The 27,883-nt window shown below is 41.9% G+C and overlaps 3 protein-coding genes across 4 annotated transcripts in view; 1 reads left to right on the top strand and 2 right to left on the bottom strand.

The window, feature by feature from the left end:
• On the bottom strand, window positions 1–6,150 carry slc2a9l1 (solute carrier family 2 member 9, like 1). 2 transcript variants are annotated; one of them, XM_034586758.1, is made up of 12 exons: window positions 6,090–6,150; window positions 5,036–5,131; window positions 4,710–4,870; window positions 4,503–4,627; window positions 3,635–3,764; window positions 2,941–3,089; window positions 2,535–2,722; window positions 1,963–2,073; window positions 1,762–1,863; window positions 1,048–1,123; window positions 833–960; window positions 1–383 (listed from the first exon to the last, which is right to left on the bottom strand). In XM_034586758.1, exons 1-12 carry the CDS (start codon window positions 6,111–6,113, stop codon window positions 198–200), a joined length of 1,476 nt encoding a protein of 491 aa, XP_034442649.1. In that variant the 5' UTR covers window positions 6,114–6,150; the 3' UTR covers window positions 1–197. The 2 variants fall into 2 exon arrangements, with proteins under 2 accessions (XP_034442649.1, XP_034442650.1); XM_034586759.1 differs by lacking the exon at window positions 5,036–5,131 and having other exon boundaries at window positions 6,090–6,133.
• Window positions 6,151–6,998: 848 nt separating this feature from the next.
• On the top strand, window positions 6,999–10,630 carry psmd6 (proteasome 26S subunit, non-ATPase 6). The gene is made up of 8 exons (XM_034586760.1): window positions 6,999–7,269; window positions 7,616–7,821; window positions 8,089–8,234; window positions 8,319–8,538; window positions 8,652–8,760; window positions 8,977–9,145; window positions 10,242–10,319; window positions 10,411–10,630. The coding sequence occupies exons 1-8, from the start codon at window positions 7,125–7,127 to the stop codon at window positions 10,505–10,507; spliced, it is 1,170 nt and encodes a 389-aa protein (XP_034442651.1). The 5' UTR covers window positions 6,999–7,124; the 3' UTR covers window positions 10,508–10,630.
• Window positions 10,631–10,676: 46 nt separating this feature from the next.
• Window positions 10,677–27,883, bottom strand: part of LOC117762228 (ataxin-7) — a 28,123-nt gene continuing 10,916 nt past the window's right edge. Inside the window, 10 exon segments of the mRNA XM_034586751.1 lie at window positions 10,677–13,831; window positions 14,866–16,021; window positions 16,220–16,341; window positions 16,477–16,666; window positions 16,838–16,962; window positions 16,964–17,107; window positions 18,098–18,180; window positions 18,342–18,673; window positions 19,795–20,089; window positions 24,888–24,992. Of these exon segments, the coding sequence (XP_034442642.1) occupies window positions 13,814–13,831; window positions 14,866–16,021; window positions 16,220–16,341; window positions 16,477–16,666; window positions 16,838–16,962; window positions 16,964–17,107; window positions 18,098–18,180; window positions 18,342–18,673; window positions 19,795–20,089; window positions 24,888–24,992 (2,570 nt within the window). The 3' untranslated portion in view covers window positions 10,677–13,813.

Genomic DNA, 27,883 nt, shown 5'->3' with positions numbered 1-27,883 from the left:
CTGTGCTACGTGTTAACGTTGGGGCTGCAAGTGTGGGACGAATCACAAGTAAAAATCCTCCCTCGGGAAAGAAACCGTTAAGCTGTGCAATAAAGATGCATTAGTAATGTTTATCATATAGTTAAACCCATTTGTGGGCAACAAAAAGTCAAACTCTTGCATCTCAACAGTCTGTAGCTACTTGTATCTGCTCTGTATTATAACCTGGTCTCCACGCTCTTCTTCCCTACGAAGGATTTCCCACAGACAGTGATGGCTTCAAACTCCTCAGAGATCTCCAGCAGGGTCTTTCCTTTGGTCTCTGGCAGGACGAAGAAGATGAAGAGACAACCCAGCAGGCACATGCAGGCGAACAGCACAAAGCAGTAAGAGCTGAGGGCCTCCTGGGACACAGCAAGAGAAAAGCATCACAATGAGGTTCATGTTCACAAAGAAACAACTCAATTGATTCCTAAAAGCAACATGTGTCTGCCTTGTATGTTGCACTGTCTCAAGGGGCCCAATAAGGTCTCAGTCAGGAGCTCTCATAGTAGAAATATAAATTGTTATTGTCGTCATTGAACTTGTGTGCACACCGATTTTTATTTCTATGTACACAAGTGCAGATGTATGTCTGTGGTCGCTTGGGCCGCGCCTATATGTTGGTTTGAATACTACTTGCATGTATACTACTTGCTTGTAAATGACAAATGCATCCTATACCAATAATGAATTGACCTTGAGTGTATCTGTATGCACAAGTTCTTTTTCTTTTCTCAGCATGAAATTCAGTTTTTCTTCACACAGTGAATATATTGTATATTTGTGTGGTTTGATGTCAGGTTGTACTCACAATGAGGAATGGAAAGACGAGACCCATCACAGCGAAGATAGACCAGCGCTGGATTCCCATGAGGACAAGCGCTGCCACTCGATTGGACTGGATAAACAACTCACTGTTGAGAGTGGCTGTCGCTCCCCCTGGAGGAACCAGAACCACAGAGAGGAAGGGTTCAGTGTCTGATGCCCTGAATTTAGTTTTTATTTTCAACACTGTAAAGCACGTACCAGGTCCTCCACAAAAGAAGATGATGAAGATGAAGATCAAACCAGCAGTAATGTAAGGAACCCAGTGACTGGAGTTCTGGATGAAATACAAACTTATGTATGTGAATATTAACACATTTTACTAGATTAATATCTTTTAGAGCAATTATTACATCGCTGACTTAATGCATATTAAAACTAATATACATTTTGCCTATATGTGAGTAGGTCAGCTTTAGGTTTAATGGCAGTATATTTTTCAAACAGCATTAAAAAACCATGCAGATCATTTCTATTTTATCTGCTGAGGTTTTGAAATGTAGCTTTCCTGCGGTTTCTGTCCTCAGCCCAGTACAATGGAGAACAATGGAAATTAATTTGTGTTGTTTTCTGCTCTTACTTTGGTGGAAAGTATTTTACCCTGAAAACTGTTCACAGTGACATCTGGGCATTATCAAGAGTTTTTGTCAAGACATTTTGCAAACATTCGTTTGCAGTTTGTTTAAGTGTATTTTTTGTCACACTATGAGCAGCACAAAGATTCTGTTCACCTTCATTGTATGGTACCAGCTCAGAGACAGAAATCTCACAGATGGATATGCAAACTGAATCTGTCTGCATGGATTGACACGTGGTCATGGATTTTTCTACAATTTGTGTGATGTGTCCCTTTTAAAACACAATGAGCATCTTCTATTCCCACATCCGGATCAGTGTCTGAGGTGAGAGGTTTACCTTCAGGTTCATTGTGACAGTAACAAACACCAAGCAGGCCGACATGACTCCATAGCCCCCCCACAGCAACGGCCTCCTCCCTGTGCGCTCAATGATCAGACCCTGAGAGGGAATAGGTGGAAAATGTGAATATATATTTGTGAATGCACAGACAGGGGTTACAATCAGCATGATCACGCACATACTGAGAGAGTGACTCACACAGGAGATTGAGGTGATGATCTCACAAACTCCGAGACCAAGAGTGACGTAGCGGATCTTGTCTGTCGGTATCCCCGCCTCCAGGAAGATGTCGAAGGAGAAGGTGCTGATCTGTGAGGGAATAGAAGCACGGATTTTTTTTAAATTTCAATCAACCTTTATTCAACTCAAAGTATCATTTAGGGAGGCCCTCATTTACAAGGATGTCGAGTGACAGGATACAATAAAATACAGATATAGTGAATAAATTAACACAGTATTTAGATATGATGCATAAAAATACAGAACATAAAGCAATTTGAATCTAGTTAAAGAAGATGAAGCTAAATGGCACGAAACTATGGATTTAAATTCCCCAAGGGAGTGTAGAGTGTAGGCATGAATATCCCACAGCACATGGGATGCAGGTTCTCCACAGTAACTCAGCAGTACAATACAATAATGTATCATCTGCATATAAATGGATGAAGTTATGTTAATAATATAGATTGTAAAAAAATAAGTTATCTTCGATCTTGAGAGGCTATAAACTTTATCGATCGTAAAATGGCCAATCTAAGTTCCATGCTCACAGCAGACATGCCGGACAGCTGGTTGCAGGTGTAGATGAGGGACATGGAGATGAGCTGCCACCGGACTGTCCTGTCACTCAGCAGCTGCAGGGGGCTCTTTGGTGGAGCGGCTTCAATGGCAGCCTGCTCTGTCAACATCTCATCCATCTCCTCTTTGTAGTCAGCTGGACCCCACAGGCTCTGGAGGGCTGGATTAAAACAAAAGTACAAAAAATGTACTTCCTTGCTCAAGATACAAACGTTGGGGAAATATAGACTAACTTATCATCTGCTGTATTAGACATTGATCGAACTACAGACCCTCTGGTTAGTGGGTAACCCGCTCTACCTCCCGAGGCACACGCTCCTACATTGATAGATAGGCTGTTTGGTCAGGTACTCTAAAACTATAGGGAATCATACCAACCTTTTTTGCATGCCTTATCATCACCTTTCTCTATAAGTAAATATCTGGGCGCGTCCGGAAGAAAAGGCAGCGCCATGATATTAACCAGAGAGAAAAATGCAGGGACACAGAGGACGATGTTCCACAGGTCCTCACGTCCGAGGATCTCACTGAAAAAACATAAATAAAATTAATATATGTGTCTTTACTCTAGAAAATGTAATCTTTTGACATTTTCTAACACTGGTTTGAAGCAGCCCCTTTTGCACAACCCACTTAATGTGGCTTCAGGAAGTTTTCAGATATTTTTTGTGTGACACTCGTGTCAGGCGCCTTGTATTTTGCTTAATTTATGTGACTTGACTGAGTCCACATGCATATACCAAACTGAACTGACAGTGTAGAAAGGCTCGCACCATGAAATCCAAGGAACTTTATCCAGACCAGTTACGAAGCTTGGAATTTGCAGTGCCATGGTGACCTCAATGACATTTTATTATTGTGGATAACCGTCCACATGGTGAAGCACATGGCACAGCCACAGCTCTGACCCCACAGAACGTCTGTGGACAGACCTGAAGATGGATACTTCCCATCTGGTCTGGAGATGATATCCTCCAGAAGCCACTGTATGTACTGTATGTAGCTTCAGTGCAAGTTTAACTTTTCAACCACACATTTTGACATCTCACACAAATTCACAATAAGCATGTACCTTAATCCAAAGAACTGTCCTGAGAGTTTGCCAAGTGACGAGAAGGTCGCTGAGGTGAGAGTAACTATGCCTCTAAACTTTCTGGGTGAGATCTCTCCGAGGTACATCACATGTAAGCTCCCTCCCAAACCTGCAAGAAATTTTAAACATTTTGATAAACAGGCAAAAACATAATCTACCTACTAATTCCAAAAAAGTCATTTTGACATTCTGATTATTTTTAATTTCTTCATATTGGACTGACACAGACATTCATGGGAGTCAAAGGTGCTGATCTCTTTCATGGCAGCAACATTTATAGAATAACTTCTTCTTTAGCAATTTGTCTCCATAATAAAAGCACTACATTTGTTTCATTTCTGTAAAGCTGAATTACAGAGCTTCTATTTTGAAAAGTTGTGAACTTGGGTCCGAAGATCGTGTCGGTTGCTTAACAGACTGAAACAGCCGACATGTAATGTAGGAAAACATGACAGCAAAAAATGAAAAAAATTACTCAACTCAAACTTATACATGAACCACACACATGAACAGTATCAAAGCTATTTAGGTTTCATTGATCTTTATTGCAGATAAACCAGGTAGGATGAACACAAGATTTTCTAACTTTATTCTGCACCATAGTCTGCATATAAAAATACTCTGCACACAATGTCCAGCACACAAACAATAAAAAGTGACAGTATGTTTTAGAACTGTTTAGAACTGTTTAGAACTCACTAATGACAAGGAATAATTCTGAAGGGGCTGCAGAACATTAACACAGGACAACATTTCATTCCAAGCAGGCAGGTTTAAACAGACACTGCACTGGTGCATATTAATACAGTTTGTCATGCTTGGGACAGAATATATCCTGTTTTCTTACCCGATGAGAAGCCGTACAGGATCCTTGCCACAATGATCATTTCAAAGGAGTTGGCCATTTTGCTTGTCAGCATGATCCCTGCTGCAACCATGGAAATGAAGCTGTTGAAGATCACTGCCTGTTTTCTGATGAGGGAGCACACACCCCTTCATGTTTCATAAGGACAGTCAAAAAGACGACATGCTGCATTAACTCTCTCTTACTCACCTCCCCAGCCTGCCTGAGATGAATTTGACACAGACAGCACCACAGAGTCCCCCGACAGCATACAAGGAGACGATAAGGGACCAGATCATGGTGATGGTCTGAGCAGGCGGATGCTCATCATATCTGTCATACCAGCTGCTGTTGATGAAGCGCTGTATAAACTGCAGAGAGGAAGAAACAAGGAAGCAACAGTTTGTAGCCCGAGCTCAGGGAGAGATGACAACTGATGCTGCAGGGCAATTTTGTGGAGGATTGTTGAAGCGAGAGGTGGGAAGTTAGAAACCACAGAGTGAAAAGAAAAGATGTGTGTGATGGATGCAGCTCACCGGTGAGGGAGAACTTAAATCAGTCAAGTGGTAACCAGACTGAAAACTTCCTCCAGCTCCCAGAATAATGATGAGCAAAAAAGCATTGCCACGAGTCTACAGAGGATCACAAATACAGCAGGTCGCAGTGGTGATTAAACATGGAAATAATATCTGTTTTTAAAAATTCTTATTCCTCTCAGGCAGGTTATAGCTGCTGTGCTAGGTGTTAAAGTTACGGTTGTTAAGATAAGATAAGACATGATAAGATAAGATAAGATAAGATAAGACAAGAGAAGACAAGACAAGAGAAGAGAAGAGAAGAGAAGAGAAGAGAAGAAATGATAAGAGAAGAGAAGAGAAGAGAAGAGAAGTGAAGAGAAGAGAAGAGAGGAGAAAATAAGAGAAAATAAGAATTTGTCCCACTATGGTGATATATATGAGTGTAATATTAGTTTTATACAAAAAATGTTAGAACATAGTAACCATAGTGCTGTAGCCTATACTAAATACTGATATGTAGCTTTCAAATGTAATAGTTAAAATAATACTGTCAACATCATTAATAATATATATAAGAGAGTAACTGTGTTTTGGCCTGATATTAGGACGACTCAGTAGGTATAAGTCTGATCACATCATCACAATAACTGATAAACTGACGTAACATGATGAAATCAAAGCTGTTTTGGAACATGTGTTCACAGATGAGGGGTTTTGTGAACGTGTTGAGTGCTGCACTGTGACTGAGCAGCTTACAAAATAACTCAGAAGCTGATGTGCAATGATTCAGCTAAAAACGGAGGCGAGGTTCAGGACAAAATCACAAACGGATTTTGCCTGTTTAAAACAACTTGTGTTACTTTTTTTTACGTTTCCTCTGAAGATCAGTCAGAGCTACAGCATAATGTTTGGTTTATACAGGACACAATAATATTGTTTGGTTTATAAAACACTTTGACAAAAATACATTGATCTCACTTTTTAAAATGTCCAGTGAAAGTATATACAAATACATATATGTGACAATTATAGTACTATTCAGGAAATGGAGAAGAGTTGAGTAAAAGCTCACCAGTTGCTGTAGAAAGGATTCCATTGTGTCTTCTCTGGTAGAGACACATGCCTGGACTGGATAGTGGAGTCAGTTAAATAAGTCAGGCTGGTTATCATTAACTTTTCACTCCTACACAGAAATAATGTAACCCTAACAGTGACTCCCCATCCGTCTATCAAATATCTGTCATTTGGTCCGATATTATTATGCTGGACCATCAATCTGATTCAGTTTGATTTAATTATAAACCAGCATAATGTATAATGTATATATGGTATAATGGTGCAGTGATGTAATAGAGTACAAAGTTTCAAGTTTTATTTGTCATATACATTTAACACAGGGTCAACAGTACAATAAAGGGTGTTGGACAAGTTAAAAAGAGCTATTATTTAGAGTGAAAAACAAAACAATACAAAACTAAGACTATACACATTCAAAGGTGCTTGGACTTTAACTGTATGGAGTGTGTATGGGAGTTATTGCACCGTGTGAGTGTATAAGTTCATATTTCAAAATAAAGTGCAAACAGACAGGAGAAAGATGGGCAGAGGGTTGCTAGTGGTGACCTTCATGTTTGGAAGGGGAGGGTGAGGTGACGGGTATTTAGCGGCAACATCCAACTTCACCACTAGATGTCACTTGATTCTACACACTGAACCTTTAAACAGGTCTTCACCTTAAAATGTAATTACTTACATCATGAGGACTTGCTTTTTGTCCCCACAAGGCAGACAAGGTCCCCATAGTGTGTAGTAATACCTGGGCTACACACACACACACACACGTTATGAACATATTTGTAGTACATGAGCTGAGCCGCTTCACTCAGACAGGAGGTGTTGTTCCCCCTCCAGTAGGTGGCAGTATATGCTAGCTTGGTGGTTGAACGCTCCGCTCTTGTTTCCTCTCGTTGACGGACACTCCGGCGGAAGCAACACGGTCCAGTGTTTCCCGTAGTCATCGTTCATTAGCAGTTACCGTCAAGCAGCGAAGTCCGCCTGCACAAAGAAAAGCTTCCGTTCGTGATCGCTTGTACCTCTTCGACTCAAAATGCCGCTGGAGAACCTGGAGGAGGAGGGTCTGCCCAAGAACCCCGACCTGCGGATAGCGCAGCTCAAGTTCCTGCTGACGATGGACGGTCACCGACAGGATGTCAAAGTGAAGACTGAGCTCATGGACGCTATCAAAGCTAACAGTGAGTTAGCATTTCCACTCCACAGTAACGGCAGCTTTAAAAAGTCTGCTCTCAACACGCGTGTAGACATGAATGAACGCACGCAAAGTTTTCTCCTGGTTGTATGATCTTTATTTTTAATGCCTCCGCTGTAATTGAACCTCCAGCATTACGGTCGTTAGCATTGCTCGTTAACGCTGCTAGCAAACGTCAGTTAGCCGATCTAGCGATGTGAATAAGGTGGTTTGTCAAACTTCGTGCCACAGCATTAAGTTGTCCTTCCGTATCTATAATGCACTATGATACAGTCTTTAGCTGTTCGTTGAATAACTATGAAGGTGTTGAAGAAGCCTATCTCTCTGTGCAGACATGGCTCCGTATTATGAGAGTCTGTGTAAGGACCTGAAGTGGCCGCTGGACGCAGATCTGCTGAGCAAAATGAAGAATGCGAACGAGGAAGAGCTGAAGCGTCTGGACGACGTGCTGGAGGACGCAGAGACGAACCTGGGAGAGAGCGAGATACGAGACGCCATGATGGCCAAAGCTGAATATCTGATCCGAATTGGAGACAAGGTACGAGCCTTCTCCAGCTGTTCTTCGCAAGTGAAGTTCCTTAAATCAACTCACGTTGCGTGTAGATCCCCCTCTGTGGGACCAGACTTTATAGTGAAGTGGTTGACTCTTACTTTCTGGTAAAGTACAGTTGTATTTGTCAAAAACAATAGTTTTCACCCCATCCTGTCTTTGGTAAGACACAGTTGACCACTTACATGAAATGTACGCAAGTTTAAGTAGGCGACAAATCATTGACAGTGTCTGCCTTTTTGTGTGTGTCCACAGGAGGGCGCCCTAACAGCCTTCAGGAAGACCTATGACAAGACCGTTGCTCTGGGTCACCGACTAGACATCGTCTTCTACCTGCTGAGGATCGGACTCTTCTACATGGATAGTGACCTCATCACACGCAACTCTGAGAAAGCAAAGAGGTGAAGAATCTCATGTGTTTGGTTTGAAACATCTCCGCAAATGGCCGCCTCAGTACTTATGGACCTATTGTTCTTTCTCTGCAGCCTCATTGAGGAGGGAGGCGACTGGGACAGAAGGAATCGCCTGAAGGTCTACCAGGGTCTTTACTGTGTGGCCATCAGGGACTTCAAGCAAGCTGCTGAGCTCTTCCTCGACACAGTCTCCACCTTCACCTCCTACGAGCTCATGGACTACAAGACATTTGTCACCTACACCGTTTACGTCTGCATGATCGCCCTCAAAAGGCCTGATCTTCGTGAAAAGGTAAGGAGAGGAGGATGCTATTGAAAAATCTATGTATCACACATTTTGAGAAACGTGTGTGAAATAGCTGCTCAGCTGCTGTTAACTAATGTGTTCAAAACATTTCTGTGTAGGTCATAAAGGGAGCAGAGATCTTGGAGGTGCTGCACAGTCTGCCCTCTATTCGCCAGTATCTTTTCTCACTCTACGAGTGCCGCTACTCTGTCTTCTTCCAGTCTCTGGGTGAGGACCATTTTTCTTTTACCAGTGGAAATAAAATCCACATCTTGTGACTGATGTTTCACTCGCTCTCACATACGCATATGCCAGTGTCTGTATGTTTTACTTTTAGGTAGCAAAGTTCTTCAGTCTTATTTTCAAATGTACCACATGCCGCTGTTTATTTCCTGCTCTGTCACTTGACTAATGAATGTGAAACTGTTTTCTTTTTTACCACAGCCACAGTGGAGCAGGAGATGAAGAAGGACTGGCTCTTTGCGCCACATTACCGCTACTATGTGAGGGAGATGAGGATCCAGGCCTACAGCCAGCTACTGGAGTCCTACCGCTCACTCACCCTGGGCTACATGGCTGAGGCCTTCGGTGTCAGCACCGAGTTCATCGACCAGTGAGTGACAGTGCACCACATGTATTTGCCACATTTTGAAAGTTTTACAAAAAGTTAGCTTCCGGGTCACAACAGAAGTCCTCTATAGTGTCTTCAGCACTTAGGTTCAGTTTGCATTTATTTACTCCAATAGCAGATGAATTGAAAGATGCGTAGATCAGCATGTGTCTATCTGATGTAGCATTTTCAGGTTGGAAATTCAGATCCAAAGATCCTGACCAAATATTGTCAATGGTCTGGTTTCAATTGGTTAAACTTCAGCTCAATACACAGGAACCAATGATCAGTTTTACTTGTGTTGTCTTTTAGTCAGTCACCATCAAATAGTGTTCAAGTAAAGCATTAACATTAAAGGATTAGTTTGACATCTTGGGAAGTATAATTATTGATTTGTAGAATGATGACTACACCAACTAGCTATCATGTGTAATTGGTGAGCATTAGTGGTATTTGGTGGCTTGTTACCTTTTGACAGAGCCAGGTGACACTCTGACCTGTTTGTCTTTTAGGACAAGCAGCGGCTGCCTGCAGTGTAACATTTAAGATATTACAGAGTACAGCAGTTTCTTATCTCACTCTCGTCAAATGAATAAGTGTTTCCCAAAATGTTGAACTGGTCCTTTTAGTTGTATTTAAAAATTTAAGTGTATATAAGTATTTATTTTTATGCCCTGCAATGGCAACAGCCACTTGAGATATACTGTTTTCAGGTTGTCTAATTCATGTGACCATGATATCTCAGGAAGTTATTTCTAAATAATTACTAATTTAGCGCAAACATTTACTTGGCCTCAAGGTCTAACTGATGGACTGTGTTTTTTCAAAGGTTATTCTGAATGGACAAATTATATTTTCGGCCATAATTTGAGAATGAATGTACTGACTACACATTTTCAGACAAATGGCTAATTGGATAAAATTTATTATCAAGAGGTGGTGATATTATACTTTTCAAAGGTCAAATTCACTGTGGCATCCTTGTTGCATTTTACAACTTAAGTCCGGAACTGAAGGGAGATAATTCAAATTTGTGTTGTGTGCTCTGGTTAAAGTTTAAAGAAATCTCATATCATTAACTTTTGTTCCCTCTTTTCAGGGAACTGTCTCGGTTCATTGCGGCCGGCCGTCTTCACTGTAAAATTGATAAAGTGAATGAGATTGTGGAAACGAATAGGTATTTGACCATTCTTCTAACCTCAATACATCCAAGTCGTCGCTCAGTATCCAGGTGCAGAACACTGAACGTTTCCTGTTCTTCTTTCCAGACCTGATAGTAAAAACTGGCAGTACCAGGAAACCATCAAGAAGGGCGACCTGCTCCTCAACAGAGTCCAGAAGCTGTCGAGAGTCATCAACATGTAAACTGAGGCCATATTTTCTCATCACAGCAAGGAGGAGTTTTTCTTGATATACTCAAACCTGTTGTTTGTCTGACAAAGTGACTTATTACAATGTGTATATAAATAAAATTTGTTTAACTGTTAACCCTGCAGTTTGTTTTTTTTGTCAAAGGAAAGACGCAGAGACATGATTTCATATAAATAGCAGTATAAATTATTTTATTTACAGAAACTTGTTACAAAACAAATATACTATACAATCTTTTTTCTTTAAATATTAATTCTAACCTATGTTTTGTTCATGAATTACATAGCAGCCAATACAAGTCCAGCTGAAAATGATTCTGATAATGTATACAAAAAAAAAAAATCTATACACACTTTTACATCGTATGAATGGTGGCTTTATATTTTTCCTCCCAGACACGAGCTGTAGTCTCACTGTCACATTCCAAGTCTATGGTGCTGATAAAAATAAAAAAACATCCTTGCAAACGTTTCCATGTACAGGAAACAACGGTCAAGATGTCAGTGGAGTTTGAGGGTAAACAAAACACTTGATTGAAGGTTCTCGTGTACAAATCCCAGTAAACAGAGGGGATTGTAGCCACACTGAGGCAAACTGAAAACCTCACCGTCGTGTCTGGAAAACTTTGATTAAAAACAAAAAACACTCAGTGTTTTGTACTGGGCAGCTGATAAGCTCAGGTTTTACCACATTTAGGGTTCTTAGGCAGATTTAAAAGCAAACTCCTAAACACTTCCAACATTCAAGTAAGGTAAAACAACCCAAAGAATACTGTCCTCAAACAGTCTTGGTGAAACAAATTCAGGCACTTTCTTAAATTTGATGTTTCGTTTAAAAGCTGTGATTCAAATTACTTGTTTGGCAACAATGATGCGAGCAGCTGGACTGTCCTCCTCCTTGCACTGACGGCTGAAAGTCCCTTCAGCCTTTATAAAAACAACACAAGTGTTTCAATCATGGTCTACAAAGTGTCTAAAGAGTACATGGAAACTAGTCAGCCGACGGGCACAGATTCAAGCCTGCAGGACATTTGAAAATCACAGGCGAACTGGGTCACAGAGCAAATTGGGTTTTTTTCCCTTGTCGTGTTGATTCATAGGCAACGTAAAATGTCTTGTAAAAGCACATGTGATTGAGACCTTGAAAAGTGAATAAAGGTATCCTCTGTCATACAGACACATGCTACAGTGGCGACACTTCACCGCTGTTCCTTAAAGGATCTCAGTACAGGATTCATGAGATGCTTCGGCTTCTACATATAGGCGTATTGCATTATATAGACTTGGCAGTGAACCACTTCAAATAGTCCTCTGACTTCTCATCTGGTTTTTTCTTCCTAAATAAATAACTTTCTCTTTTTTGTATTTTTTAAAATTGTACCAAAAATTTAGCGTGTACGAAAAATGCCTGTGCAAAAATACATATTTCACTATGTACAATTTGTTAACAAAATATGTATTCTCAAATAGGGATACTTCAATACTTGTTTGATACAGAGGCTACGAGAAAAAAAAAAATCTAAATTAAGATTTAAAAAAAAAAAAAAAAAGGTCTCTACTTTTCCACACTATCTTGACATCAGTGGAGCTTCCATAAAAACAAGTGATGCCAAAAGTTGAAATAATATATCCTGTGAAGCCATCTCCATGAATCTCGCACCTTAAAACCCACTGGAGACCACGCGAAAATAAGAAAACGTCCCAACGTGAAATACGGCAGGTATTGCCTCAAGACTCCATTTTGACAAAAGGAATAGAGGATAACGCCTGGCTTTCTGTTCCACTGGGACTAATCTCTTCTCAAATCACGCTGACGTAGTTTTCACGACGAGGCATCGCAACCTTTTAACATCCAGAGTTTCGGGTAGTGGTTACACAGGAGGGACAATCATACCCACAGAAGACAGGTGATGTGCATTAAGTTTGTTCCAGTTAAGATGTACCATACCTGATTCCCTATATGGGGAAAATAAGAAAACATTACAATTCACATCTTCCCGACAGCAGCTGTGGATGTTACACAGCTGTTTGGGTAAAAAAAAAAAAAAAAAAAAAAAAAAAAAAGAGTAGGTAAGCTGGCAATGCACCATCACCGCACTTCATGAGCAAGCCTGGCCGACCTTTTTGTAATAAAGTAGTTGGCAAAGCTGGTAGCAGCTTTTGGCGAGCCTTGTGGACAACTAAGCAGTGCCTGTGGAGAAAGCAGTTATTTAGTGCTGTTCACAGTTGGGGGTAGGTCTGCTGTGGCTATCATTCTGCACAATGAAAAGATTCAGACAATTAACAGGTGTCCTCAATACCAACCTCGCTCTGTCTCTGACAAAAGATTCAATCGACCGGGCACATCAGGCATCCTTTTCACATTTGAAAGCACAACTGTCTTCATCACGTCTACAAAGACTCTTTGTAGTTCAGTGTAAAAAGCTCATAAGAAATCATAAAAAAAGTAACACTTGCATAATTATTCTGGGTTAATAAAAATAATTGACCAGATCGTCCTTACAGGTTCGTCTCAGGCTACTGCGTGTTACCCCGAGGTTACTCGACGTGTCGCCGCCAGAGAGGGTCCGACTGATGATAGAGTGAAACAACAAGGTGATTGTGTGTTGTTCAAGGTGTTGCAAGTAACAGTTTGCTGCTCCTCCTGCTCTTGTTCCAAAGGCTTCTGAGATCAGGCGCTGGGGGTGTAATTAAGTTGGATATTCCAGTAGTCCAGCAGAATCTGACATGAGAAAAATACTCCTACACACTCACGCACATTCACACACATCCTAACGGAAGAGGCCGGTTTGTCCCCCCCCCACCCAGTTGCTCGGCATTGTTGACAGCTTGTTGCTGCAGCCCTTAACCTGAACCAATGAGCTTTACAGCCCAGTTCAAGAGACCCATGGCTGCTGCTGTCGTTTCTCTTATGTCCAACCAGACAGGAAGACCTCTCAGAATACTGGGACAACACTTGCATGGAGAAGGGGGGGGGGGCACTTGGCTCGCTCATTAGACCCCTTGTGCCCCATGCTGCTATCCTAACCTTATACAGTGCCACCATGCCCAACACACACACCCACACACACACACACACACACACACACATACAAACACGCATGGCTTTGGGAGAATTAGTAAGGACCACATTGACTTCACTGGGCAGTCCAGATCATCTCCACCCTGAGGATTGTGGGAAGCTGAGAGTAATGTGGGTTTGACTTTAAAAGGCCTCGTTCAGTCCAGAGCAGCGTGCCGACCGCTCCGGACTCTTCCCTGTCTGTGTGCCGGGTCCATACACTGGAGCCAGGCACCGCTGTCAGGGACGAGCCTTTGGCTGAGGAGGAAGGAGAAAAAAGTACTTGATTAAAATGCTTTTAATCAGCCAAACAATCTAGACAAATAGAAATTGGCTGTGGTAGTGCCATTCACCACTTTATACTTCGGTGTCTGTGGAGTTATTCTACTGGAAAAACCTTATCACGAACAAAGTGTATTTTTTTCTTGAATGTACAAAAATGTGTTTATTTGCCACCAGGCTTGATTTTTGTAGACAAACATGTGAGACAAGTTGTCTGTCAGTATTTTTTATAAATTTGCCCGACTACCTGAATCCACTTGAAGTCACTGAAATCATCACATGCACGGCTCTATTTATCAATTCATTGTACATTCATTATTGATTAATCAATTATCTGTACAGCTATACACCACCAGTAAAATAGTACTGTACTTTTTTGATGCTGACACTTTATGTTTGATGTCGCTCCCATCTTGAATTATTTGCATCTACAGGCTAGCTCCACATAACATTTCATAGTATTTTTAAGAACTATTTCTGTGCTGCACAGATTTTTGTCAAGTTCACCTCTGTCACCCAGGACTTATCCTCTGGAGACTGTGAATGTCTGAACAAACAGGCTGAACCAAAGTGGTGAGTGAACATATTGACAGTGCAAGTTCTAGCACAGCACCAGTAGTACAATCCATAGTAGATAAAAACAATGGCAGAGCATTAATCACATTGATTTTTCTATATAAAATATCAAAACACAAGTTCCCATAGCCCAAGGCGACATCAAATTACTTGTGTGGCATGACAGTTGAACAGTTGAACAGCCAAATGAAGCAGAAAACCTGGAGCTAATGAAAGTTTGGCATTGTTGATTGAATAATGACTAAACGATTAATGGGATTTCCCACACAATTTGTTTTCGGTCAAACAAGGAACTGTTGTTTCATAAACACTATCACATAAAATGTGAAATGTGACAAATCATTAATTTAACAGATTAATCCTCCATGGAATAGCAAGTACTGCTCTGTAGTGAATTAAAACACATCCTGGATGGTGCAGAAAACTGAACGCACCTGATGTAGATGTGAGTTGTTTGGCAGCCCTGGCGTCCCTGGAATGCTCCGACCATGTTTCCCATGGATGTTGTTAATGGCAGGTGACTTAGCCACTTTGGGTCTACCAGGTCCAGGTCCCCCTCCTCCTCCTCCTACTCCCAGCCCAACAACCCCACCACCACTATTAATGCTGCTGGAGACAGGAGAGCTTTTGCGCTTCTTGCCCTCCAGGCGCCCGTCTGAGGAGTGGTGGCTGAAGCTGGTGTGGTGGTCAGATGAGGTCTGGTGGTGGACAAAGGGCCCCAGGGAAAGGGTGGAGTCACTGCTGTTCATTACCACACTCATACGCTTGATGGACTCTGCCGGGCTGCCTGAGGGAGGACCTCGTGCAGGAGGCCCCGAAGAGCCGCCTACTGAACCTCCAGGAGGCTCGGCCTTGAGGCTTAGTGAGTTGGTCCGCACATTGGGGCCACAGTTAAGCCCCACGCTGTGGACTCCGCTGTGGGAGGAGGATAATGACGATGAGGATGAAGAGCCTAATGAGCTGTGGTGGTAGGTGCTCCCTGAGCTGCTGACATTTGCACAGTTCTTCTTGAAAGAAGAGGAGGAAGAGTAGTTGGCATTAGAAGAGGAGGATTCGGAGGCGCCATGGGATGAAGAGAGGAGAGAGCTGTTCTTCCTTTTCTTCCCAGAGCTGATGCTAGTGCTGCTAATGTTACTGTTAGCTCCACTGCTGCCCCCACCAGTGGCGTTGGGGACGACAAAAGCGGAGGAGACAGAGGAGATCTCCTTGGGCCTGAAGGACGATGATGACTTGGTAGTGCTGCTGCTGGAGGAGCGGGACTTGAGCGCCCGGCCTGAGGCTAGGGAAGAAACTGAAGAAGAAGATGAGGACGAGTGGGCTGAAGGCATCTGCGGCAACGAAGACACTTGTCGGGCCTGCGTAGTGCCGTAGGCCGGGTGCTCAGCCCCACCCTGTGGGGAGCTACGGGCATTTAAGGTGGTCCCATAGGAGAGCACAGATTTGCCCTCATATGATTGGCTATAAGGAGTCTGGGGCAAGGTGGCAGGGGGGCCCAGGAAGCCTGAGGAGGGAGTGCTACCATGGGAATTTGTGCTTGTCCTATGGGTAGGTGCAACAGAGGAGGAGTTCTCCAAGGCCAATGGGATTTTCCTGCAATAAGGAAAACATTTTGTACATTAGATATTACTGTAAACAAGTTAAAATTCTGAAGAGAAAAGATGCTTAATTATTTTTACCATCTGTGTAAACATCATGTAACTATTTAAATATGTATTTTAAAAATGCTCTTTTTTTATGCTTCTTCCTACCGCAGTATTAATCTGAAGAATCTGAGCTCAACAGACTTACTTCCACATCTGAGAGTTGACATGCTTGTCCATCATTGTGGTAAGGGCACATCGAGCTTTGTCCCATCGCCGGTCAAACGAGTAGAAGCCTCTTCCAAACAGTCGACTTCCAAAGGTACAGTACTGGGAAAAGAGAGGTGGCACAGATCGATTCATGAATCCTTCATAGATTAACTACTGTTACAAAAGGGTTAGGGTTAGGGTTAAGGAAAGAAAAGATGTCCATGACACATATCAGCGATGGTAGGGATCACTTACAGCTGCCGGTCGAGGGTGATAACCTGAATAATGACAGTCCAGTTTGTCAGTGTTTTCCTCCCGCTCCTCGTTCTCGCCCTCATCACTCGAGGGTCGGGAAAACCCATCGGGGGTAGTTTGGGGATGGTGTGGTGATTCGTGGACTACCGCAGGGTCTCCGGGGGTGCCAACTCCGTGACTGCTGTTTAGTCTGATAGTAGAAGTAGGAAGATTATTTTCACCTTAATCATAAATGTGCAAAACTGAGAGAACTAACTGCTAAAATGCCAAAATTGTTACTAGGTTTGTCTGATGCCACTACACACGATACAAGCATATACTACAAAATAAAATACAAGAGCATGTGTGGCGTAAAACTTACCGTGGAAGACCAGGGCTGTGAAATTTGGGCTTGCAGAGTGGCAAAGGCTTAGTGGCGTCTGGGGCAGGGCCGTTGCCATGAGCCACCTGGTGCAGGTCATGGGCAGTGGCGAGGTGGGAGGGGGGGGTGTGGGTCCCTGAGAGGGGGGTTTTGCTGGGAATGGGGTGGGTGGAGGTCTCTCTCCCTTGCTCTGTTCTTGTGCTCCGCCACCAATGTGTCAAAGCGCTTCCTCCGCCCTGGCACCGCCCTTCGCTGGCTTAAGGAATGTGTCTGTTGTGACATTGGAAAGGTCAAAGGTCAGTATTGTTGTCAGAGTAGAGGGTCGCTTTGGTTAGAATAATGAGGGTCTCTGTTTTGATACATGTGATGTTTACGACTTTGCTGAAACCGATCATAACCATTTTAACATCAAGGATAAGACTTATTAATCCTGATATAACATTGTCTTCCAAGAACCTATTAAACCCATATCAACAAGCAACACAATTGCACTGCATGACATACTCCATCATTACATTCGCTGTATAGGGGCTGTGTGGTGATGCACCACAGCAGTAAACAACATGCATCTAAAGCTGATTTCAGACATGAACAACAGAAAATAGCATTTTCTGGAATTTGCCTTTCACATATGAAAAACGCAACAGGAGATTGGCATGTTTACGACAACAGGAAAATGTACGGAACAATGACACCAGGAGTTGCACTTGGGTGCAGGAGGCAGAACACGATGTATTAATTAATCACGTGTTTATGTTTACAGCACATTTACACCAGTATCGGCTCAAAACACTAAAAATCTTGCTGTCTTCCCAAGTTGACATCTTCGTTTGCATCTTCTATGTGTGTGACACCACTTTTTCATCCTGAGATATTTGTACAGTTTTTTGTTGTTTTTTCCCATTTATTTCCACTCTTCCGCTGTAACTTTTCCAGAAATATTTCTGCTGTATTCCCATATGGGTTCTGAAAGCAGCTTTAGAAAAACTGATCTTTAATTTTCTCTACCAAAGAGAACACCTATAAAAAGGCTCCATGCTTTTTGAAAAATGGAAAAATATTAGCATAAACTCCAGTATCACCATTTCTCTACCGTTCCTTACACAAATAGTGAAGACATTCAAATTTAGATCCAACTTCAGGGATTTGTACCTTTAATAGATTTGTTGATAACAAGAAACGTAGATGACTGCCAGCTTTAGGTTTTAAATAATGAACAGTTACTTCAAGAGTTCACTACACAGAAAATCGACTAGTTACCTTGCATGTTAGAGATCTTGTGCATGGTTTCCGAGCTGTAATATCCACAACACCACAGTGGACATCTGCATTGAACTCACGTTCTGAAGGCACAGCAGAAGAATGAGGAAGAACTGTTACTTACATTGGGTCAAATCAGGGGCTACGTAAATTATGTTGTGTTATCATCAGTGCTTATATAAGATATAACAGTTAATTTTAACAGTACAAAACAACAATAGTGTTTCTGAAACATCTTGCTCACCGTTTACTTTCTTGCTGAGGTGGCGTCTGCTACTGGCACTGCTGCTGTCCTGCTTCTTGTCTGAGAGGACCGAGAGGTGGCCCTTGCCGTTGGGGATCTGACCCAGGGTCAGTGATGGAGGCTTTGGTATGGAGGGACAGTTAAGGCCTGGTTTAAGGGCTGATGAGGAGGAGGAGGAGGTGGTGATGGTGGTAGTGTTGGAGCTCACAGTGGTGCTAGAGGAGGATGTGGAGGAGGATGAGGTGGTGGTGGGGGCAGGTGGGGCCTGCACCAGCTTAGCTGACGAGTCCACCCTCAGGTGCATCTTCTCCACCTTGACAGCCGGGGTGAGGCTGGAAGAGAAGGTTACAGAGATGAAGAGGGCAGCGAGGAGGAAGCTGAGAGTTAGAAACACTGAGCCGGTGAGAAACGCATGGTAAGAGACGGAAGCACACGTATGAATGGAGCTGGGAGGACAAAACATGAAACTAATAAGATCAATTATTAATCAAAAAAATGTATTACTTTGTCAGAAATACAGATTTTACCTCATACAGGTCTTTACCACAGCAGTAGCTATATGTGTATTTAATCTGAATCTGAATGTAGATAAAACTGTAGGGCGACGTAAACACAACCTTTAGGAGTTGGGGGAGTTCAGAGTTTTAAAATGATAGTTCTACTGTATATCAGAAAAATAACAGAGGCCACAACAGGAGTGTGGTGATGTGTGAACCCTCGTGTTTTATTGTGTATGCTGCTATTTGCACATGTAAACAAGATCCCATTGGTATGAAAAATGTTTTAATGGTGTTTTTATGTGTCACGCACACCCATTCAATAGAGATGTTCCAAAACCATTTTTACCTTCCCGATACCAATAACTGGACTTTGTGTATCAGCCAATACAGAGTACTGGTCCGATACCAGGGCATATACAAAAATATATAGCTGTATGCTACTAACCCTGTATGAAAGAGGTGATTGCTATTATTGTAGTGTGGCCTATTGCTAATGTTGAAACTGGCAACACTAGTACCACCTCTCGAAACTGAAGTCTTGTTTTCGAGACACGTAGCCCTTTTACTTGTGGACCTTTCCAGCATATAATATTGTCAAATTGCTGACATTTTAGCTAGCCCTGGCTAATGCTACACTACTAGAAATCACTTCTTCTTTGCTGCCCTAAAACATGTACTTGCCAGTGACAGTACAGTGCAACTGCTGTTTTGGAGCGGTGAAGTGATATGCGGGAAAAGAAAACAGAAGTTTTATCTTGCTGAAATGAATATAAAAAATATTAACAGACATCTCTACTAATTAGCACATTATAACAAATAATGGTCAGTAAATGAGCGTTGCCCATCAGCGGGAAAAATTCATAATACTACACTATATACTATATATAGGATATATACGTCACAATTTCGTGAAACCCTGGTGAAACCCAAAACTGCATAACAGTGAAACTTACTGAGTCTTGTCTGGCTGGAGCATTCTGAAGGGTGGAAAAGGGGTTCTTCGCTGAGTGCCTGGCAGCTTCTCTTTGGCTGGTTTGAGGAGTTTGGGATTAGAGGTCGAGGAGGAAGTCGAAGAGGAGGACAAGCTGGATCCAGCAGTTGAGGGTCGGCCAAGGATGCCTCCAGTCGTCACCCCAGCTACAGACCCCGAGCCCAGCCCAGGCCCAAGCCCAGTGCTGCTCCGGTTCCTGCCTGACACGGGGAAGGGCGAGGTGGAGGCTGGCTTGTTGGCTGAACTATGTCTTCTCTCTGCAGAGTAGTATAAACCAGGCCGGTATTAAAACATAGTAGTTATAGATAGATAATCGAATAATACAAATCTAGATGATCAGCATTAGATGTCACAAAGCTTTGATCAAACGCCGTAACAGACGAGTCTGTGTGGGCAGATGTGGAAGTAAGTGGGCCACTAGTCAGGAGAAACAGGAAAACACATGAGTACATAGAAATCTTTCTCTGACAGTAGTGAGTAGTTTAACTTGACAACAAATAAGTAGCATTTGTGATTCATGCCAACTCGGCCTGAAATAGAAACAGCTAACAGGTCAAGAGCTTCATTTCCTGCCTGAGCTTCTTACAACAGTTGCTGTGCACACTGATGAAAAGCAGGATGACAGCAGAAAAGGTTAGGGTGAAACTGAGTTGTGGATAGAAAGACAAAAATAGAAGAATTGGAAAAAAAAATTACTAAGTGCTTGCCTCCAAAATGAAATATCTCATATCAAAACACAGGTCTCATGTATGTGCACATACAATAATCACAGACACTTAGGGCTTTCATGAGTAAGCTCTTTTAGTAAGAGCAATGAAAATTGCACAATGAAAATAATTGTATTGACACTTCCACTACTGTTCCACAACAAAGGCTCATTTCAGAGTCAGGGTTTTACCTACATAGAGAATTGCGAGACGGCGCCGCTGTTAAATTTCGTGCCGTCTCCTGACAAAATTCTAGTACAATGGAAACAGGTTGTAGCGATCACGTTTGTCCCGGGCCACAATCATCAATATAAGCAGTTGATTGCTATAAAAAAAATTGAATAGCTACTGAATGATAGTCCCGGAATTTGAGGGAAAGGTCACTCACTCACTCACACACTCACACACACATGGTAAAAACAGCAGAATTTGTGAACTTAGTCAACATATAGAGAGCAAGAGGAGATGGCGGGGCAAGCACTGTTTGGCTTGATACGGTTGACAGTGCACAGCTCGAATGATAAAGACACAGAGGAGCAGTGTCAACTACTGACAAAGCCGTTGAAAACTGTAAAAAAAATGGTATTAAAGGATTACAGAACGCCAGACGACACGACCTCAGGAGCACTAACTGGTTTTGATAGTAACCATGGCGAAGTGTGGGCCTAGTTAGCAAACCTTTTACTGAGCTAACTCCGTGGCGTAGCTTGAGAGTGGGCTGGCAGCCAAAGTTCAGTCTCAGCAGGTGATCTGCTAACAAGCTTGTTGCTGCAGACACAGTAAAGGGGATACGAACAAATGCACACAGAGAGCCATCATTCCCCCATCTCCCTCAGCCGCAAACATAAAAACACACACCTTCATCTTGTTTAGCCTTCCTCCAATTTCTCTTTTATGGGAGGAAAAAGAAGAGTTAAAGAGGGCCGTCTTGTCACCTGAGGGCCTCTCTCGACAAACCAATTCATGACACACTCATCACACAACACCAGTTTTCCCTCCCACTTCTTAGTAGCAAAATACCCCCTAAAGCCTTTGTTTTCCTCCCTTCCTGGTTCCCCTGTATCTTGTCCTATTCCAGTCACAGTCAACATCTCAGCCTACACACAAACTCACACCAGGAAACCCCAGCACGACACTCAGTGAGGTTCAGAAAGGCGAGCAGACACCAAAGGCACCAGAAGACGAAAAAAATATCTCAAGTAAAATGTGGTAGTGGGATAAGACAGACAAGGAATAGGAGGAGCCTTAATGTCCTGTTTCACACTGTCAAACTGTTATCATGGTGCTAAGGGGAATCCCTGCCTCTGGGAGTCAACATCAACGTGCAAGTGTGTAAGTTGCCTTACTGCAGTCTCTGAAGACACAATGTTCAAGCCACAGCACAGTCAAGCTGAGCTATTTATATTAAATAATAATGTTCTCATCGCAAAAATAATAAATATACTGTGGTTAGTTCCTCTTTATTTAAGCTCAAGGTACATGATTCAAGCCTTAGTGTTTGTTTAGCCAAGGCATCGTGTCTGAGCAGAGCAGTGAGGAGACAAGTCTTTGTTCAACATGTTCATAAATGAATGCATAAAACGGCAGCCGAGCTTCTGGCTTCCCGTTCTGCGGTGAGTGTCACCCCTGCTGGGATCAGCCGCAGCCGAAGAGCGCAAACACCTAACGGGAGACATCTGTGCTCAAAGAGGCCTGCTAAAGTCATATCGAGACCTTCTCCACGGTGCTGAGATCAGTGTCTTTGCCCCGAGTTAACGCCACATGTGGTCTTCCCATAATGACATCAGAAAGAGGAAGACGGGAGGGAAATCACAGCAAGAGCACTGCTGCTCTGCTCGGACACAGAGCAGCCTCACCGCTGAATTTCACATAGAGTTACTGTTCCAGTTTGGAGCTGAAATCTTTAGTTAATCAAAAGAAAATGTATCTATCCAACTACTTTGATAATTTATAAAGTTTTTAAAACATTTACAAACAAAACATTTCATTTAAAAGCAGAGAATAACATTATCTTATATCAACCTCTCAAATGTAAGCTTCATCTGCTTTTCAAATGTTTTTATCAATAAATTACTCGATAATTAAAATAACTTAGTTTTAGTTCTGTTCTGGTGTTTACAACTTCGGCTTGAATCGGAAGTCAAGGGACCCTCATCAATCATTAGATTAAAATGCGTCACAAGAACTACTACTTATGCATAGAATAGTTTAATATATTAATCAGGCAACTGTCAGTTGTAACGTTAATGTAACAAAGATTAATTTTCTAATACAACCCATTTCAATTGGTGGGTAAAATAAATAATATTGACTAGGGTTAACATCTATCACTTGATATATGCCATTTTTATCTTGAAAATTATTTTTATTTGAAATTTACATATCACAAAAATAACAGGTCAAATTAGTTTAGAACCAGTTAGTTTAGAAGAAGCTTCTCCTGTGAGGTTGTACATTCATCCTTTTGTATTTCTCTTTAATAAGAGCTAGACAGTTACGTGTAGGACTTTTTGGCCTTGGCAGAGGTATGCACACTGCTGAGTGCCACTTGACTATATGTATTGTTACATGACAGAAAAAGAAGAAACATGGTTGTTGTGTATGAGCACATTACAAAAATAGAGGAAACAATATATAAACAATCTATAAACAAACTGTCAGCTCACTATTCATCCTGGGTGCTTGTACTGCACGGATCAGATTGTGTACAGTCTGCATCAACAATACCTGCCTGTGCAAGATGAACTCAGCCATCTGCTGTGATATTGTCAGTATTGTTTTACCTTCGAGGAACTGTAATGCCTTCCAGTATTTGTCTACGTCTCATTTAAAATCCGCAGGCAGTTAAGAAAACTCAACTGGAAGCTGTAGTACATAATTAATAGTCTAGTCCAGACAGTATTTGTCTATATTGTTCAGCATTGTGGGAGGAGTCCTATTCTTTTGAGTGTTGACACATGAGTAAGAACAGTTCCTCTATGAGCCATGTGCTGTTATACCTCCCTCTTGTGGCTGACCTTGACAACTGTAATTGCTGTCTAACCTCATGGAAAAAATGCACCACTGAGATGAGTTCAGTGTCTAAAATTCAATCCTCATTTAGGGCAAACAGGATCCATGTTATGAGAAGAGAATGCTATCAGAGATTTCAGATGCAGACGCTGAAAGTGTAGGAAGAACAAATGATGCTAATAAGAGCTGAAATCACCAGATGTTGGTCATAATTGGGTCATGTGAAATGAGTAACAATTCCTGTCCTCTTGACTTTCAAAGACTAAAACAAATTGTTACGTTAAACACAAGAGGTTTCACTCCAACATTCAGCCTTACATTGACAAGGACAGCTCATTTCTTGCTGTGACTGAGGGGGTTTGAGAACACAGTCAAATTCAACGAGATTCGCAGTCATGCAATCACTACATTCAAAGATCAAGAATTCATCGCTTTACTTTACCACTCTGGTCAAAGATCCAGCTCAACTATCTCTGCAGTGGAAATGCACACACTGAGACGCACACATGCACATCCCTGACTCGAAATCTGATCTTAGCTGTAACTGCAAAAAACAGTAAATTACTGGTAAGACTGAGAGAGCCACATCAAATAATAACAGGGGAATTGTAAACACACACAAGTGTTACAGTGAGTCAAATAAATAAATAAATCAAAGTCTGTAGAGTCCCCTCTCAGGTTGCAGTGTGGAGAAGGAAAAGTGGTGAGGGAATACACAGGTAGAAGGAAACGTTATACCACAGGGTGTGGTATTGTGGGAAATAACACCACCAGCCTTGTAGCGGTGTACAGGATGAGTATAGGGTTCCTACACATGGAACATACTTCGTGTTACATCCGAGGCTTTTATTAGGCTCCCCTAATTAAAACTCGAGAATACAGCAGGGAGTTAACCGGAGGATTCCCCACGGTGGATTAGGCGCAATGATGACCACAAATAACAAGTATCTCAGGCATCACCGGTAGAAGACACAGACAATAATGTCAACTTGGAAAGACAATGAGTTTTCGAGACCTTCCGGTGGTAAGGGCTGACGCCAGTGCCGATTTGCTGTAAGCAGAAACATGTGATCTCCACAGAGGAATTTATACGTCATATCCTGCCTCCTGCATGTTCTACCCAGATGCCACCATTTGCCTGAACCCATTCTGAGATTTTTCTGTTGTGAGCGCGTCCGCCCGAAGAATCCCCATTCAGTCCATGTCTGATAACAGCTTTACTCTCTAATGATCTATAATATTCTCAAACTATTAAAGCAAAGTCTGTATGGTGTTAGCATGAAATATGACTGAATATATACATACATATATTTGTGTGCATGGGAATGATGCTTACCGTAGTGTGCTTGGAAGGCTTGGGGCTTGACTACTTGACCACAGTGGCTGCACATCACCAGGTAGAAGTCGTCCTGTGCGGGACACTGGCCGAATATGGGCATGTCTGTACACAGGGGAAGAATAAAGCAGACAGGGCACAAGTCATGGAAGGGCAAATAAAATAGACCTGTGTTCGCCTAGTGCCCCAGTTGGAATTTGCATCTACACCTAAGCATCTGTCCTTAGCTGACCTAACACTGTAACAGCACAAGAGAAAGTAATGACAGTGTGATGGCACATTTTTTTCATAATCTAAAAAAAAAGAAGAAAAATAGCCATGTCTCATTGTTATACAATATATGCACAAATGTGTTAATATCCATATAAAAAAACAGTTCAAAACCAAACAGCTCATACATGGCAAGCAAAGTCTGAACATGCAAGTGTGTATCGCTCCCCAGTCCCCATTCACCACAGAAAACATGTCCTAGTGATAAGAACCAGGAAAGGGCCAAGCCAGCAATCCAAAGGTTACTCACTGTCAAAAAGCCAGTGTCTCTCCCAGACACAAATAACTGCAGCCCTTACAAAATATACATAGCATGGAGTGTGGAGGATTTGTGAATATAAACATATTCAGAGTTGTCACTGAGGAATCAACCTCAATTTGTTGTTTTTCTCTTTTACAGTGCATTCAAAAAGTATTCAAACAACTCCAGCTTTTTTCTACGTTGCAGGCTTATGCTTAAATAATTACAATTTTCCCTCATTAGTCTAAACTCAATACCCCAAAATGACTAAGTGAAAACATAATTTCAGTAATCTTCTATTTTTTTTTTTAAATGGAAAAAAATGAACTATCACATTGAGATAGGTATTCAGACCTTTTTACAAATTTCTTAGTTGAAGCACCTTTGACAGAGATTACAGTCTCTTCTTTTTTGGGGATGACGCAACAAGCTTTGCACACCTGGATTAGGGGATTTTCTGTCTCTCTTCTCTACAGATCCTCCCCAGCTCTGTCAGGCTGGATGAGGACTGTCGTTGGACAGCCATTTCTCAGGTCTCTCCAGAGAAGTTTAACTAGGTTCAAGTCAGGTTTCTGGCTGGGCCACTCAAGGATATTCAAATAGTTTCCCTAAGCTACTCCTGTGCTGTCTTGGATGTATGCCAAGGGTCAGTGTCCTGAAAGGTGAACCTTCAGTTCAGTCTGATGCCCTGAACGTACTTTACTTTGCTCCGTTCAACTTTTCCTCAAGCCCGACCACTCTCCTTGTCTCTGCCAATACTGTTGGGCAGGTGATTAGTGGTACCTGGTTTCCTCCAGACATGTCACTTAGAATTGGGGTCATTATCTGAGACTTTTAGGGGCCTTCATGTGTCTTTTACTGAAGAGTGTTTTTTGTTCATTCTGCCATAAATAATATAAATATTTTGTAAATAAGGTCATTCAGTTTTTTCCTTTGTTGTGAAGTTGCAAAAGTTTCCAAAATTCAGTTTGCTTTTTTCTTATCGAGTTAATTAATTGTTAATGGTGTTAATCGTTAGAGACGAGAACATGTGAAAAAAGTGAAGGGCTCTGAATACTTTCTGAATGCACTGTAAGTAATAGTACATTGCATATCTTTGGGTTTGGGATTGTTGGACAGACATAACAAGCAATTTGAAGATATCACCTCACTTTTTTTCCTAATATTTATTCACAATGCAAATAATTAGCTTCAGCTCTACAATCAAAACAAGACCTGTTGGTGCTTATCATAGTTTGTCAAGTTATGAAAGTTGTACATCAGAGTGAGAATTATAGCACTGTTTTAAATAAGAGTGAAATATTCCTAATACAATAATGCTGAGCATGGTGACCTAAAACGTCCTCCCCTTAAACCAGCTTAGGCTCAACACAAGACATGAGGTAACAGTTAATTTGTGAAAATAAAGGGTCATAGCCCCCTTAACAGTTCGACTCACTAATTAAAGCATGATAGCAATGATCACTTACAAATGGGAGGAAATGGCTGATTTAATGTTTCTTTTTTATTTCAGAAAAACCCTGTAGGTATTGCAGTTTTAGACAGATGATCCTAAAAAGCACAGGGATCAAGAACAGCAAGGTACAAAAATTGTATGTGTACAGCTCCAGCATCGCTAGATCCCCAGTGGTATGAGCCATGCCACGCACTTCTCAAGCCACTCTATGGTAAATCAGAGGGAAGTGCCGCTCCTCACCAGGATGTGATCAAAATTTACTCTGGCGCACAGAACCAGAAAGCAGCTAATTAAGGAGGCTAATTAAGAGAATGCCTGGGGTGTTATGAAATGAGCAGAGGAGAGGATACAAGAGGAAAGAAGTGGAGCCCCTCTCCAAGACGTACTCTACAAGGGCCTTCAAGGGTTCTTCAAACATCGCTAGCAGAATCTGGAAGGAATGAGGGCCATTAAGCAAAGACCATATAAAAGGGTCTACCTGGCGGGTTCCCTCTCAGGGAGATCAGTGGCAGTCTTGTGTGGAAGATTTGACAGACCTGGTGCGATTTAATGTGCTTCAATTGGCTGAAGCCACTTAGCTAAGTGTCTCCTTCAACAGCAGTGGAATGAAAAGACTTTTCACAGCGGCTGGGGTCTGCCACAGAGAATAGGCGAATGTCTTCACTTAATGGACAAAGGCATGTAAATGATATAGAACTTGAGTAGTAAAGCACTGCTGATGTGCACAAGAATGGGTCTGATTGCTATGTAAAGAAAACAAGTGCACAGATGTGGTAAGGAAGGTAGTATTCACTGGTTGCCAGTTGCAGAAGCATACGCCACTAAAGCAACGGTTGGAAGCCGTCCTGAAAATTCTGGGCAACTTCTTTTCTACTCAGCATGTCCGTTTTACATCTTATTCTCTCTGTGAGCTTTACTTTTGTACAACTGGAAAATTTAAGTTATAATGAAAGAGCAAACATATTAGCCATCTTCACATGTATTCTCTATTATAAGTCTACCTTCTCCAAAAATCTTAAAGAGACAGGC

This window comes from Hippoglossus hippoglossus, chromosome 5 (assembly GCF_009819705.1).
Source record: "Hippoglossus hippoglossus isolate fHipHip1 chromosome 5, fHipHip1.pri, whole genome shotgun sequence".
Taxonomy (NCBI): Eukaryota; Metazoa; Chordata; class Actinopteri; order Pleuronectiformes; family Pleuronectidae; genus Hippoglossus; species Hippoglossus hippoglossus.
The sequence above is the reverse complement of the archived record's forward strand: the minus strand, read 5'-3'. Positions and strand labels throughout refer to the sequence as shown.